This window comes from Mobula birostris, chromosome 21 (genome assembly GCF_030028105.1).
Source record: "Mobula birostris isolate sMobBir1 chromosome 21, sMobBir1.hap1, whole genome shotgun sequence".
NCBI classification, from domain to species: Eukaryota; Metazoa; Chordata; class Chondrichthyes; order Myliobatiformes; family Myliobatidae; genus Mobula; species Mobula birostris.
The window spans coordinates 8418390-8434515 of NC_092390.1; the positions used below are offsets into that span (position 1 = coordinate 8418390).

The 16126-nt window shown below is 39.0% G+C and overlaps 1 protein-coding gene across 2 annotated transcripts in view; it reads left to right on the forward strand.

The window, feature by feature from the left end:
- Positions 1–16126, forward strand: part of sufu (suppressor of fused homolog (Drosophila)) — a 109306-nt gene that overhangs the window by 77693 nt on the left and 15487 nt on the right. Inside the window, exon 9 of one of the 2 annotated variants that reach the window (XM_072238908.1) lies at positions 13847–13891. The exons of the other annotated variant lie outside the window; for it this stretch is intronic. Coding sequence (XP_072095009.1) covers positions 13847–13891 — 45 coding nt within the window. The remainder of the gene's footprint in view (positions 1–13846; positions 13892–16126) is intronic. 2 annotated transcript variants of the gene reach the window in all.

The window sequence follows — 16126 nt, forward strand, 5'->3', positions numbered from 1 at the left end:
GTATGGCACCTTTAAGCGGATGGAGGTTCATCGCCATGGCTAGAAGTAAGGCAGGAGGGGTTGGCGGGGGGGAGTCTCCAAACCAGACTGAAACAGAGGAATGAGACCCCCTTTACCCAGCATCTTGTTAGTAAACTGGGGGTAAAATTGCTGCAAACACGAGGAAATCTAAAGATGAAGCCACACTCAGGTTGGGAACAACACCTTATATTCCGTCTGGGTAGCCTCCAACCTGATGGCCTGAACATTGACTTCTCAAACTTCCGTTAATGCCCCACCTCCCCCTTGTACCCCATCCATTATTTATTATATATTCATTTTTTCTTTTTTCTCTCTCTCTCCTTTTTCTCCCTTTGTCCCTCTCACTATACTCCTTGCCCATCTTCTGGGTTTCCCCCCTCCCCCTTTCTTTCTCCCTAGGCCTCCCGTCCCATGATTCTCTCATATCCCTTTTGCCAATCAACTGTCCAGCTCTTGGCTCCATCCCTCCCCCTCCTGTCTTCTCCTATCATTTTGGATCTCCCCCTCCTCCTCCCAAATCTCTTACTAGCTCTTCTTTCAGTTAGTCCTGATGAAGGTTCTCGGCCCGAAACATCGACTGTACCTCTTCCTAGAGATGCTGCTGGCCTGCTGCATTCACCAGCAACTTTGATGTGTGTTGTTGGTAAAATTGCTGTATTGGAGTGAAATGAGAGATTGTTGTGTTGTATGTGTAATTGAGGCATGGCTTACTCTCAGCACGCCACATACAGTGAGCAGATCCAAAGACTTCCTGATTCACAGGATGATTCAGAAAATGCAAAATGTATGTTTCTTGATAGCCTCTGTGGTGCTCCGATGTGGTGGTTTTATCGAACTTGTTCCCCAATCCCTGAACACCAAATGGTAAAATGTTGCCCATTCTATTTATTTAGGGAGTTCTCCTTCATAATTCTGACCATGATATATGTGCCAACAGCAGTCGACTATGATCAAACATGAAATACTGCATGATGTTGTCTCTAAACAAGAAACAGTCTATCCCGGTGCATTTTAAATCATAGTTGAGGACTTCAACCAGGCTTGCTTGAAGAAGTCACTGCCCAATTACTATGAGCATATAATGTGTAGCACCAGACGTCCCAGTACACTGGAATGCTGTTAATATGCCTACCATTCCAGACCGAATTTTTGTAAATTGGAAATCTTGGCTGTCCGTCTCCTACCTGCATATAGGCAGAGGCTAAAAAGCAGGGCTCCAGTGATTAGGACAACAAAGAGGAGGTCGCAGGAGGCAGAGGAGTGGCTACAGTATTGCTTCTAGTCAGTGGACTGGACCGTGTTCAAGGACTTGTCTGTCGACCTGAATGAATACACCATGGATGTCACGGACTTTATTAAAACAGTTGTAGACGGTGTGTCCCTACAAAATCATTCTGAGTGTTCCTCAACCAGAAGCTACAATTTGCTGGGGGCCTTGTTAGAGGCATTCAAGTCCAGTGACCAATAAAGTTAAGAGGTCCAGGTATGACCTCCAGAAAGCTGGAATCTCGCAGGTGACGTGACATTTCAGACTAAATTTGAATCAACTAAGGATGTGCGACAGTTGTGGCAGGACTTGAATACTATTATCACATATGAAGTTAAATCAAGCGAAGTAGACAGCAGGATTTCACTTCCAGATGACCTCGATGCCTTCTATTCTTGCTTTGACTGTTGGGGGGAAGAAACAACAAACAAACATGGAAACAGCACTCCCACAGTCTCTGATGATGCTGTGATTTCAGTCTAAAGCCAACATGCAAGCATCTTTCAGGAGGCTGAACCCAAGAAATACATCTGGCCCAGGTGAGGTACCTAGCCAAGTACTGAAGACCTGTGCTAATAAACTGGCTGGGAGTGTTCACTGAGATTTTTAACCTCTCACTTCAGCTTTCTGAAGCATCATAACCTGCCTCACTGACTATCGTCAGTGGCACTTCCATCCACAGTGATGAAGTGTTTTGAAAGGCTGGTGATGAAACATACCGACTCCTGCCTGAGAATCAACTTGGATCAGCTGCATTTTGCCTACCGGAGCAACAGGTCCACAGCAGGTGCCACTTTATTGGCTGTTCTCTCAACCGTGGAACATCTGGACAGCTAAGGTGCATCCATTAGAATGTCCTTCATTGATTACAGCTCAACATTCAATACTATCATCCCTTCAAAACTAATCAATAAGCTTCAAGACCTTGGCCTCAATACCTGCTTGTGCAATTGGATTTTCAAGTTTCCTCACTTGCAGACCCCAATCAGTTCGGATTGGCAACAACATCTCCTTCACAATCTCTATCAGCACAGGAGCACCACAATGCTGTACTTTAGTCCCTGTTCTACTCGCTTTACACTTAATGACTGTGTGGCTAAGCACAGCTCCAATGCCATATTCAAGGTTGCTGATGACACCACTGTTGTAGACTGAATTAAAGGTGATGTTGTATTAGCATATAGGAGAGAGATTGACTATCTGGCTGAATAGTTTCAGAGCAACAACCTCTCACTCAATGTCAAAGACCAAGGAGCTGATTATTGACTTCAAGAGGAGGAGACCAGACGTCCATGAAGCAGTTTTCATCAGAGCATCAGTGGTGGGGAGGGTCAGCAACTTTAAATTCCTTGGTGTTATCATTTCAGAGGACCTGTCTTGTGCCCAGCTACCCTACCCTAATGCTTTTCTTAGTAATCAAACTTAACAGTTGGCACTGTGGTAAAATGTAGTACCCATAAAATCGCAGTGATATAATGTTCATTGTTGTAAAGATGTCTTTGGGTCCCTTGGAGACTGCTGGAAATTCCTCAAGTGCCCTTATGAAATCAGGCAGTTGCTCCCATGCATTCTTCATGCATTATGGTAATGTTAGGTGGGAACTTCCTCTCGGGCTTCTCATAGTGGAAGATTAAACTAAAAAGAGCCGTGTAGCTCATTTAGAGGAAATCTTTTCTGGTGAAATTAATTCCAGAACAAATTGCTGCTTCACCTGTTCGACAGGACATTATCCATATTTTATATAACAGAGACAAGTTCATTGTTAGGGGGAGTGGAGCTAATCTTCAGAATTAATGGGAAATTGTTTAACCAGCATTTTAGATCCAAGGTCACCTGAACCTCTGAAGTCAAGATACAACATGCAAGTGATGCTTGCATTTGTGCACACTGAGAGGCTGAGCTCCAAGATATCATCAAATTTTTCAAGGCATGAGAGGAAATTACCTTTACGCTCAATACAGTCAGCCGTCCTTATCCGTGAGGGTTTGGTTCCGGGACCCCTCGCGGATACCAAAAAACGCGGATGCTCAAGTCTCTTATTCAACTTGTCTCAATGCAGTGGATCTTAGGACCCAGCAGAACCCTGGACCTTATTTAACCTGTCTCAGTGCGGTGGACATTAGGACCCAGCGGCGGAGCTCTGAAACTGCAGTGTTTCTGTTCACGAAAAGAATCACGATCACGATTGAAAATAAAGTGGAAATAATAAAGCGATTGGAAAGAGGTGAAATGCCATCGGTCATTGGAAAAGCGTTAGCCTACAGTCGGTCAATGATTGGAACAATTTTAAAGGATAAAGTGAGAAAGGCCCTGCCCTGATGAAAGCTACAATTATTACTAAGCAACACAGTGGTTTAATTATTGGGTTTTGGTGTTTTGGGTTTTTGATCCTCCACATCAACCCGGCATGGATGGGGAGCGCGCTTGGTAGCAGTCTGTCACTGGATCGAACTCGGGAACTTCTGTTCCCGAGCACGGCGCTGAAACATACGTTTCTTAAATGTTTTATATGCATAGAAAGGTAAAATATATACTAAGACAAACGTTTGACTGACTGACACTAAATAATACTTAATGTACCTGTTCCGACTTACTTCCGTTTTTTTTCGATCCTGATCCATGATAACCTACACACATCCTCCTGTATACTTTAAATCATCTCTAGATTACTTATAATACCTAATACAATGTAAATGCTATGTAAATAATTGTTATACTGCATTGTTTAGGGAATAATGACAAAAAAAGTCTGTACATGTTCGAACAACAAGTGCTGGAAGAGCACTTCCGAGTTTTTTCAATTCATGGTTGGTTGAATTCGCATGTGCGGAACTCGCAGATAAGGAGGGCCGACTGTATCTGCAAGGCCTAGATCCACTGCCAACCTGCCTTAGATGTACAACACTGCCCTCTGACAATAAAGGCCCTCTCTACAAGATCTTGGAATGCACAGACTACTACTCATATTTCAGAATTCCCCTCTTGGTGAAGATGGATACCAGGGATGAAATTCCCAACCACCTTCAGTCTACCAGGACTGCCTGTTTGTTATTGAGGTCAAGTATCCTTGAATATCAACACCCAAGACTTGGTGCCGATCTCATCGTCTCTGGGTAACAGTGATCCCTGCTTCTGAAAGCCGGTTTACCTATAACTGGCATCTTTAAGCCCTAGATACAAGTCAGCAGTGCTCGTTTCATAAAATCCGCAACTCAGCTGAAAGATACACAACCCAATGTCAATGGCTGTCTCAGGTCAATATTACCAGTATTGAGGCCTCTGTTACTCACTCAACTACCTTGCTTATTTCCATGCTAGACACCAGATTCGACAAAGGGACATGGTTCCAAACTCTGTTCCATAACGCGACTACCAGGCAGGTAAAGAAAATGGTTCGGGGATGTACTCAAAGCTTTTATTTTTTTTTTGGAAAAGGCTGAGAATTAGGACCATTGAAAATGGAAGCAGATCATTTAGGATGGTTTGGACGTTCTCAGGGCATGGATTGGGGGTATGTAGAAGCCCTACATTAGCAGTGCACTGCCTCATAAACTAGCAACCCTTTTGTTCTGTTGGCTATATGTGGCTCCCATATTGACCTAATTACCCAAATAAGGAGTGATGCACCAAAGAAGGAAGTATTTCGGTTACTTGACAAATTTTGCCCATGCTTGATGCTGTGGGGTATTCAAATTGGCTCATACTTTCTATGATCACAAACACATGAAAGTCTGCAGATGCTGGATTCTGAATTAACACATACAAAACACTGGAGGAACTCAGCAGGTCAAGTAGCATCTACGGAAGAGAGTAACCAGTCAATATTTTGGGCCTAGACCCTTATTCGGGACTCGGTCCTGAAGAAGGGCCTTGGCCTGGAATGTCGGCTGTTTACTCCTTTCCATAGATGCTGCCTGACCTCCTGTGTTCCTCTGGCATTTTGCATGTGTTACTTTCTTTTGTCTTTACAGCAATCTGACTTTAGAAAGGAGATATATCTAAGTAAAGCAAAGTTTGTTGAACAATACTATTATAAATTAACTAAAAGTGAGAGAAAGATATATCTTCCCTGTAACATCGTGCTGTATAAAATGCTGGCTGGGTGTGCTGTGCTCTAACTTTTCAAAATCATCAGTCTTTAGAAGTGACTTGGACAAATGCTTTGGAGCTAGGGGTAGGGGGAAACATCAATTAAAAATACACTAATCCCCGTGGCATACCCAAGTAACCAGTTTTCAATAAACTGTCAACTTCAATAGCCGTCTGGATCTGATTTTCCAGAAAGAGTCTTGTGCACAGCCATTTTTCATTATTGTTTGCAGTGCCTTCATTTTAAAGCACTGAGGTTTTTTGATCTGGGTTAACTCATTGTTAGCCTCCACTTGGACCTAAATAATGTTAAAGGGGTCAAGGTCTAGAGGACAAGAGGCATAGAATGTTGATAGATAAAAGAACCAAAAGTGGCATTAAGGCATTTTTTAGATGGTCTGGAATATTCAGTCTGGGTTAGAAGTGGAAACAGTTACATTAACAGCATTCTAAAGAGTTGAATAAGCATCTGACAGGAATGAATTTGTTCAGGGTAGTGAAATTTATCAATATCCCATCCTCAACCTACAGACAAGATCATCTGGAACCCTGGCATAATCTTCAGATGGATGGGATGGATTCCATGAGCTGGCTCACAGAAGACATGTTTAATATTGTGACATATTTATTTAGCAACCACTGTTGTACAACTTGTGAAGGGAAATTAAAGGTGTGAATATATTTCTAATAGCTGGAACATGTAAAAATTGAAGTGTGCAAATTCAAGGGATTGGATAAGCATATTCAATGCTATAACATGTCTAGCAGGAGAAGTCTCTTGTTAATATTGTTGTAAAATCAAATAATAGAGTAGAAGGCAGCCATTCAGCCCATTAAATGCATTCAGCTGTAGGAAAAATCAATGCAGTTAGACCCACTTCTGCACACTCTTCTCATTTGTCTACAAAGGTTTGTCTGATTAGCATTTGAGGGGTTGTGTTGAATGTTTTGCCACTTCCCAATCAAACAGTGCATTTCGCGTTCAGTATTTCTTTTCCTCGTGACCTTCGGCTCACTTGTCAATCATTTTGAATCTGTGTTCTAAAAATACTATGTAATGTATCACAACCAAAGAGGCAAGTCTTCATTTGATGTCCAAAGTGGAAAGGACACCTTCCAAAAATGCAGCAGCTCCTCAATGCCACAGTGGACATCTAGGTCAGATTCTGTGCTGAAGTTACTGGAAAGAAACTTGGGACTTTGAGACGGCAGTTATGACGGACAAGGTTGAAATTGCGGAATTAATGGGACCTGTGTTGATATTTGGGTTGGAGCAAGGGATCAGATTGAAGTACAACAGGGTGGGGTGCTCAAAGTAGATGGTGTCATAAGAGAGAGATCTACTTCTGATTTGGTAACTCATGGCATCCAGTTATGGCAACTTGGTATTTGAAAATATAGACAAACTGTGAAATGGTAGAAAACATGAAATAAAGTCAGAGTGGTTTTAAAGAGCTATTTTAACTTTTATATAAATTGGTAAGCAGTTAACAAAGCAGTGAATTTCTGAAATGTATTCAAAATAGTTGTCTGCATTGTTCAAATTCTAATTTGGTAACTGGGGAATAAATAAAGTCAGTTTCAAGTTTGTATCCATACAATGAATCTGTTGAAATGTTTTAAAAGCCCAATTGATATACCAGTGTTCATTTGGGAAGAAAATTCTTATCTCATTTGTTCTTTGAGTCCAACCAACATCAGTGTGCTAACACTTAACTCTGTTAATTGGGTTCAGTAGACTGTTTGAAACTTAAAAATGCAAATCAGCTGCAAAGATGACGGGTTTGCTTGAGGCTTTCTTCCCTGTGATGGGACAGTGACTCTCCTTGGCAAACAGACAAAATCTGTTAATGAGCAAAGCATTTTGTAGATCAGCACAAGGTAGTTTTTTAAAAAAAGGATTTTGATGCAGAACCAGCTCCTAAGAGGCAAGAACTCAATAAAGAAAAAATCTTTGAGAACAGTTCAAGAATTGAAAAATACAAAACTACTATAAATAGTATAGCAATTCGCTTAAGGCTTTGCAGTGTCAGCTGTTGTGATTGTGTCCCGTTTCTGTAAGGAGTTTGTACATTCTCCCCTTGATCACGTGGGTTTCTTCTGGGTGCTCCTATCCCCTCCCACACTCCAAAGGTCAGTGTCATTAAAGTGTCAGCACACTATGTTGGCACTTGAAGTATGGTGACACTAGTGGGCACATTCCTTGGACGGTGATTGTTGATGTAAAACAACATTTCACTGTACACGTGACAAATAACCCTTAATAAAAGGCAAAAACTGCAGATGGGAGGGAAAATGATAAACATCAAAAGATTTTTTAAACTTTGAGTAATAAAATTAAACATTCAAGATGTATCAAAATTAATAATAAATCTGGAGGGAAGATTAGAATCAGTGAGAGTGTCCTTTAAACGGAGTATTATAAATGGAAGAAGGAAATGTGCAAATGCTCTGCATTAATGTATTTACATGTTAATAAGAGATGGCATGCCATGGACTAATGTGAATTTCCAAACTTACCATAAGCATAATAATTGAAAGGGTGTTGAATCATTTCAGAAGAATGGCTAATTTCATATTGCAACCATTTAAATATTCAAGAAAAATAGCACTTATCAAGTTGATTTGGACAAATCTAATAAGCAAATCTGCTGTGGTGCTAGTCGGCTTGTACACTAATCAGGTATGTGGAACTGTTAAGCTATCACAGGACATACTACAAAATACTTATTATCTTTTGAGGAAAAATTGCTTTGCAATATCAGTAAGGTTAGAATGTTGGCTTAATAATGAATGGGTGTGGACTTGGATAAGTTATTACACTGATTTTGAAAGGAAATGATTCTGTAAAAATTGTAGAAGTTAGCTAATCTAAACTTGCCATGGCTTGAGGTAATGTCTAATTTGCATCTACTTGTTTTTTTCAGGCTTTAAAGTAAGTATAATTTTGCTAGCTTGAAATAGTTTTGCTGAAAAGTTAATATTAGTTTTACAAGCTAATATTGTAAGAGCATTCCTCGGGAGGGTGAACCCATGAAAAGACCTGTGCTAAACAATTTACTGGATGTTCACTGAGATATTTAACCTCTCACTTCAGCAGTATGAGGTATCCACCTGCTTCAAGAAGAATTTACTTATACCAGTGCCTAAGAATAATGTGGTAACCTGCCTCAGTGATTATTGTCCAGTAGCAATTATATCCCTAGTGTTGGAGTGTTTTGAGAGAGTTGTGATGGAAACATCATCTCCTGCCTAAGAGGCAACATGGATCCGCTCCAATTTGCCTACCGGAGCATCAGGTCCACGCCAGATGCAATCTTATTGGCTCTTCACTCAACCCTGGAACATCTGTTCAGCAAAGGTACATACATCAGGAAGTTCTTTATCAAATACAGCTCAGCATTCACTGCTATCTTCCCTCAAAACTAATCAATAAACTTCAAGACTTTGGCCTTAATACCTCCTTGTGCAATTGGACATCCGATTTCCTCACTTGCAGACCCTAGTCAGTTTGGATTGGCAACAACATCTCCTTCGCAATTCCCATCAGCACAGGTGCACTGCAAGGCTGTGTGCTTAGTCTCCTGCTCTACTTACTTTACACTTGACTGTGTGGCTAAGGACAGCTCCAATACCAGTTTTGATTTTGCTGTTGTAGGCTGAATCAAAGGTGAAGAGTCAGCATATAGGAAGGAGATTGAAAGTCTGACTGAGTGGTGTCATAACAACAACTCAATGTCAGCAAGACTAAAGAGCTGATTTTTGACTTCAGGAGGAGGAAACCAGAGGACCATGAGCCAGTCATTATCAGAGGATCAGGTGGAGAGCATATGCAGCTTTAAGTTCCTCAGTGTGATAATTTTGGAGGACCAGCTCATAAGTTCAATTACGAAGAAAGCATGGCAGCGCCTCTACTTCCTTAGCAGTTTGTGAAGATTTGTCATGACATCTAAAACTAACAGACTTCTATGGATGTGTAGTGGAAAGTATATTGACTGGCTGCATCACAGCCTGGTATGAAATACCAATGTTTTTGAACAGAAAATCATACAAAACGTAGGGGATACGACCCAATCCATCACGGGTAAAGCTTTCCCCCACCATAGAGCACTTCTATGCGGAGTGCTGTTGCAGAAAAGCAGCATCGATCATCAGGGACCACCACCCCAGGTCATGCTCGCTCCTCGGTGTTGCCATCAGGAAGAAGGACAGGAGCTTCGGGAACAGTTATTACCCCTTAAACATCAGGCTGTTGAACCAAAGGGGATAACCTCACTCAACTTCACTAGCCATATTATTGAAATGTTCCCATAGCCTATGGACTTGCTTTAAAGGACTCTTCATCTCATGTTCTGGGTATTTATTGCTTATTTATTTATTATTTGTGCAGTTTGTTGTCTCTTGCACAATGGTTGAGTGCCCAAGTGGTCTTTCATTGATTTATTATGGTTATTATTCTATTATGGATTTATTGAGTATGCCCGCAAGAAAATGAATCTCAGCTTTATATGGTAACGTCTATGTACTTCGATAATAAATTTACTTTGAACTTTGAGTTCACCAGCAAAATGGGATCTTCTTCATAAAGGTTAAACTAATTTTTTTCAGTAAAATGATCAAATTAATTCTATATTTAAGGCTTTCTCTTTAATATTTGTACATGTTTATATGAAGCTTTCAAAGTTAAATTTAACTTTTTTAAAGAAAACACTCATCTGATTTTGCTAGTGTTTGGACAATGATTATAGTATTAATGATAATTTTAGTTTATTTAGTATTTATTTTTCCTCTTGAAAGATAAAGATGGTTGCTGTTCAGTTATATGTAGTATACCATAGAGAATTTTTATATTTGGGTATGGAACAATCTTTAGTCACACCTTTATAGGTTAGCAGTGCTTACCTTCACATTCTGCTGGAGTTTCTAGCCTAGCAGACAGGTCGTCTTGTCTCAGGAATGAATTCATAGATTAGATATGACTCATCCCCATCCATTGAAAAGAGAATTAAATCACAAGTGGGCCTAAAATGACAATTCGAGGGCATTTTTTTCTTTTAGATTTGTAATTCTGCCTTTCTACTGAATTGAAATCCAAAAGATGTATTTTAATTTAAGATGTACATCTTAAACTGTGGTTGATAATACTCCATATCAGAAGGGCTCAAAACAAACTTAAAATTGTTGATTAAGTCTTCAGCTTTGTTTTCAAATTAAATTATCTGAACTCTTTCAAGTCAGTTTAGTACAGGAAACTCCTGAACTACAACATCTAAGAATATCCCACTGCACATGAGCTGGGCATTATTCTCTACTTTTCATTATAGTACTATACACCATCAAAATTCTAAAATAATTTCCTGTACCAAAATGTGGCAGAAATTGAAGTTTGCATTGAACACTGAAGACCAGAGCCATTCACATGGTATAATAGTGTGGTCATTGTCCTACTGGAGTGGCATTCAAACCATAATTTCAGATCCCACTGTGGCATTTCAAATACTTTAAAATCTTCATTCACTTGAAAACTGCAAGTAAAAATCTATTTGTCATTAAACCTCATGTGATTAAATAATGTAACTTAGTTAAAGAAATATTGTCAAGTCTCCTTTTGACTGTTCTAGGTCAATGTAATTGTTTTGATTCTAAAATGACAGCTGTTGGGATGGGCAATGCTCAAGAATAAATGAAGGAATAAAATTGTTGCCATTCCATACATCTGGTATTCCCGTTCCCCCCCCCCCAATCCTTGTTCTCCGTTTGCTGTTTTCAGCTGAATGAATCTGTGCATTGGATACTGCACTTGAGCCCAAGTTGCCCCCTGCATTTGTATCTCTCATTATGCCTTTTTAAAAATCTTAAGACTTAGTTATTCCGATGCTCCCTTCTCTGGCATCTCTTTCTTTTGGTAAAGTTACACCTAATCAAAATTCTGCCTTCCTGCGCCTCGCAAGAATCCCAACTTTCCCTTGCTAACCTACATTCCTAGAATACAAGAAATTAGATGCAGGATATGTGTACTTGTTCAGATCCATTCTTGCCCTATTCTGCCTCTGCAACTTCTATTCCTTCAAGATCACTGCATTCCAATGCTTTAGGAGTCACATATCTTAGCAGATTCTTCCACCTTTACTGCCTATGTTATCAGCTCTGTAAATGTCAAGCTCTCAAATTCCCCACTTACGCCTCTGCATAATTATTTTTGCTTCCAAGAATTCTGTCACTCCTTAGAACCCACTTTTGATCAATCTTATGTCATTTCTTCATTCTCCCCTGCTCCAATAACTGATTGGTCTATCTAATTTATGACCCTGGGACCGTTTCCTACATTAAAGGTGCATTTTAAAAAAAAAACATCCCATGTTCCTTGTCTTATTGGACTTGGAATAGATACTGTGTTGGTGTTAGTGTGTACATGGTAGAACTGAAAACGAGAGAACAGATGTGATTAAGACTGTCAGATTACTGTTTGAAGGAAGAGAATAAAGATGCTTGGGAGCAGAGCAGCTTCATAAAACTTTTACTATTTATGGACGATAAACATCCAGACAAATTGGTTGATTTGAGACCTGTTTCCATGTTGTAATTTCCTCATTAAATGTTAGCTCCTTTTTGATACTTCCTCTCAAAATACGCCCATCAAAAACTAATGGTTTTGTTTTGCTATAATATGTTTAAAAGGGAATCCAGGGTTCAAAAAATAAAGGTTCAAAGGTTCATTTATTATCGAAGTATACAACTCTGAAAATCTTCTTCTCCAGATAGCCACGAAACCAAGAAAGAAAAGAACGGCAGCACGATCATCGCAACCCCTCCCTTCCCACCCCTCCCCATGTTTAAAGAAAACGAGAAAAACAAAGTAAGGCAAAAAACAAAATATTAAAAAAATTATAAGATTGGGGGGGGGGAGGTGGGAGGGAGTAGTCCATAGTCCAAGTTCATATCCAAATCCAGAAGGCAGAAAACCTGGGTAACGTTCTCAGGTAGGCCATGCAGTCTTCCCCCCTCTCCAGCAGCAGAGTGATCTCACCAGTGATCAGAAGGCAGGCAGCCAGCGAACAGTGGAAGCTTTAATTGCAAAAATGGAGTCTAACATCTGTTTGCGCCTCTCCTTGCCACGATACTTGTTCTTGCTGCCACTGCCTCCTGGAATCCTCTCGGAGACTGCAGAGTGCTGAAACACCCAAACAATCTCCAAACTGCAAATCACAGGCTCCAACACTTCCAGAACCACATTAAGGACAAAAAAAAAACAGTTGTAAAGCACATGAAAGAAGTGAAATAAATAGTTTCTTGGTCTATCCAGGATGTCGACCGTGGGAGCGTGTATGTAGAGCCTCTGTGATTGTAATACCAGTTGTTTTCCACTCCGTTGTTTCTGGCTTCGTCATTTTATTCAAGTAAATTGTAGCTTTTTGTATGTTAGGTTATTGAGTTAGTTCCTTGCATCAGCATGAACAAGATAGCTGCCTCAGTTGGTCATGCCATATAAATGACTTCGTGTTACAGAGTGGTACACTCCTAGCAAACAGTTCATAATATAAAGCTATGCCACCTGCATGTGTGAAGAAACATAAATTGGGGGGGGGGGGAGAGTATTTTATATTTAGTTAGCCCACGCACATGCACAGTGAGAGCCAATTTCATTCTCTCTCACATTTTGGATGGTAAATTATGAACTCAATAAGGGCATAAGTTTGGGGGTCACCTGTACTATGGAGACTGACTGTAGTGATGTGCAAGAGACATTACAGTCAAACATGAAAATACTATTATGTCACGTTCTCTAACAGATGGGCAGTGTTAACAGTTTAAGATTATGATGTACCCCTGTTTACCTATAATTTCTCCCTTGTTGCGTCAGATGGTAATTTTGAATTATAAACAGAATCACCAAGCTATGCAGAATGTTGAAAGGATGGGGATGTCATATGTGTGGTTTAGGTAACACTACTTGTGAATCTAGTTAAGTAGAAGAGAGTTTAAGTCAATAAATATTTGTTTTTAAAATGCAGAAAGAACTGTACTACGTCATGGAGGTGGTGGCACCATTGTTGTAAAATCTGAATTATTTGCTCCCATTTTCCTTAAGCTTTTTGATAATAATGACCTCAACATAATGAGAACTCCTTCCATGAACTGTTCATGATTGTTTAAATATAGATTCTCATTTGCTAAGTTTAAAGCATGTTGCAGTATACATGCTAATGTAGCTTTTGTATCTGCTATAATGTAAGCTTCCAACATATAATACTGCACTCCATGAAGCATACTTTGATATTTTTCTAAAATTTGAGATTAATATATCTAACTTCAAATGATTTAAAGAAATAGAATATGTTTCAACCTTTGAAAATAACAGATCAAAAAAAGATCAAATATTAATCCTAGTTGTAAATCTAAATAGTTTTGTTTTTGAAATATGGCATTGTGGTTATTTTTGGTACAAATCTACCCATAATTTTTCCATAGACTAGTGCAATCAGTGGGCCATTTCCAGAGCAAGCAAACTGAAAGGTAAGAATATAATGCACAGTTTGTCTTACCCTTTCCCAGTCTCTCTGGGGTTGTGAAGCTCAGATTATACTTGCATTTCTACTTAGCTAAAAAGACCATTAAGCTGAGAAATTTCAAATGTTTTTTTTTGCCAACCTATGCGTATATTCTTGTCACACATTTTCATTACAAAGTTAATAGAAAAAAAATTATTACATTTTTAAAAATTTCATGTTGTTATAATTTAATGATTGCATGTAGAGTTGAATTAGAATTAGTGGGAAGTTTTCTGTTTGTTACCAATATACAATACTGCAATTGGCAAGTCAGAGTTGAATTTGTTCGACGCTTTAGTGGTTCTTATCGTAAAATTTTGTAAAACTACATTATGCAAAGTTATTGTAGAGTTTGTGTTCTGTAAGTGCCATCTTTTATTAGTAACATGAACTGGCTTTTACTGATGCACAATAAAAGCCACAGGGATACTTTTACCTGTTTTAACTAATATTTGAAGTGTGGCTACCCACTCAGGTTAGAATGTGGACAGTTTTTGGAAAAAAACATGTTGAACATAATGTTTGCTTTACTTCATTGCAATGAAAAGCTGGAAATAATTAACCTGGACCAGAGAACTTTCTTTAAAATAAAAATTAACAATAAAATATATAGTTAGTTAATTAATTAACTTTTGAACCTTATTTTTCTCTTTGGAAACTTATTGCTGCGGGAGGGTCCAGTTCACAGCCATACATGGGATAGCCCAGCTATTCATTTTATTGCATGAAAATCTGGATTCGTGGGCTATTAGGTTATGTTTCCATTATAAATATGCTAACCATAAATCATTTAATTTTCTCCTTCCAACCACATGGAAACATTTCTTTTATTCATTTTCAATTTTGCACATTTTTAGCCACTGAAAAGCTTCAGAATTTGGTGCCATCCATAAAAGGCACTTGTTAGAATTGGTTGTTGGCTCGAATTTCTTGATATGAAAGAGATTTTGGTGTATTGAATTTTAAGTAGATATAAAACAATTATTGCTTTCTAAAATTATGGTTGCAAGTGGCTAAAATCCAAAAGAAATGGGCAGTGTACTTCTAGGATTTTTTTTGAGAGGTAGGTTTTAGATATTTGGAGAAAATAGGATTCACTGGCATTTTGTGGTTTAAGTGGTAATTTTACTGTATGGAGTTAAGTTGTGTTGGATCATGGTTGTTATCAGTATTTTTGCCACTTAATTAGAAAACTAAAATAACTGTTTACAGTTAAAAGTACATATGTAAATCAAATTTTCACTCATTTAATGTGTTAAGAATTGTTTGGACACCATGGAAACAAATCCTATGTGACAATCTACTTCCCCCACAGCTCCCTTAAAGCTGAGATATGTAATTCAGACTGGCAGCATATTAAAAGCTTTCATAATTCTTTACTTCTGTTTGTCAGTGAACTTAACAGGATCGGCTGTGGCGTAGTGTTTAATATCTTTTTACCTTCACTTTGCAGATCCTTATTAGGTTGTGTTGCTGTAACATTTAGCAATGAAGCACAACATATTTTTGTCCCTTCCCAGAGATGCAACCTGACTGTTTATAGACATTATCCTCTTGACCCTGATCTTTTATCTCATTAACATATCCAAGTCGAAGAAACTTTGCCCATCTTCACTCCTAACTGTGCATCACTTGAACGTGCTGTTACGTACTGAGTGATCTCTCAGTACATTTTCTGTAATGACCCTAATTACTTCAGCTTCTCCTTTTCTTTTTGATGATAGGTTCATTTATGCATTTCTGCTAAAATCATTTTCATCTTCAGTGCCTCTGTGCTTGTTTCAGTATCTTAGCCAGTTTTCAGAAATTCCTTCAAGCCTGAATTGCCTGATCCTGCTTCTGCCATCTTTTTGCCCTGTATCTTCTACTCTGTTCCTACCTGTGATGCACTGTGTGCTTTTATGTCATCTGAATTGTAATTGCTGTAGAATATGCAACAATAATGTCTTCACAGGACTAAGTTCTCTAAATATTTGCCTCCACCTTAGAAATGTCCCTAAAATTGAACCTTGCAGCTATACTTTAGGTATCTAACAGCATTCCTTTTAAAGTCATATCGCAGAAGGCTACTTGGCCCATTGAATCCATGCTGGCTCACAGCAGGACAATCGCATCAGTCCTATTTCCCTGGGGTCATGCAACCCAATTCTTTTTTAATTTCTCACTTTTTTGATTCTTTTGACACCTGCCTACACTAAAG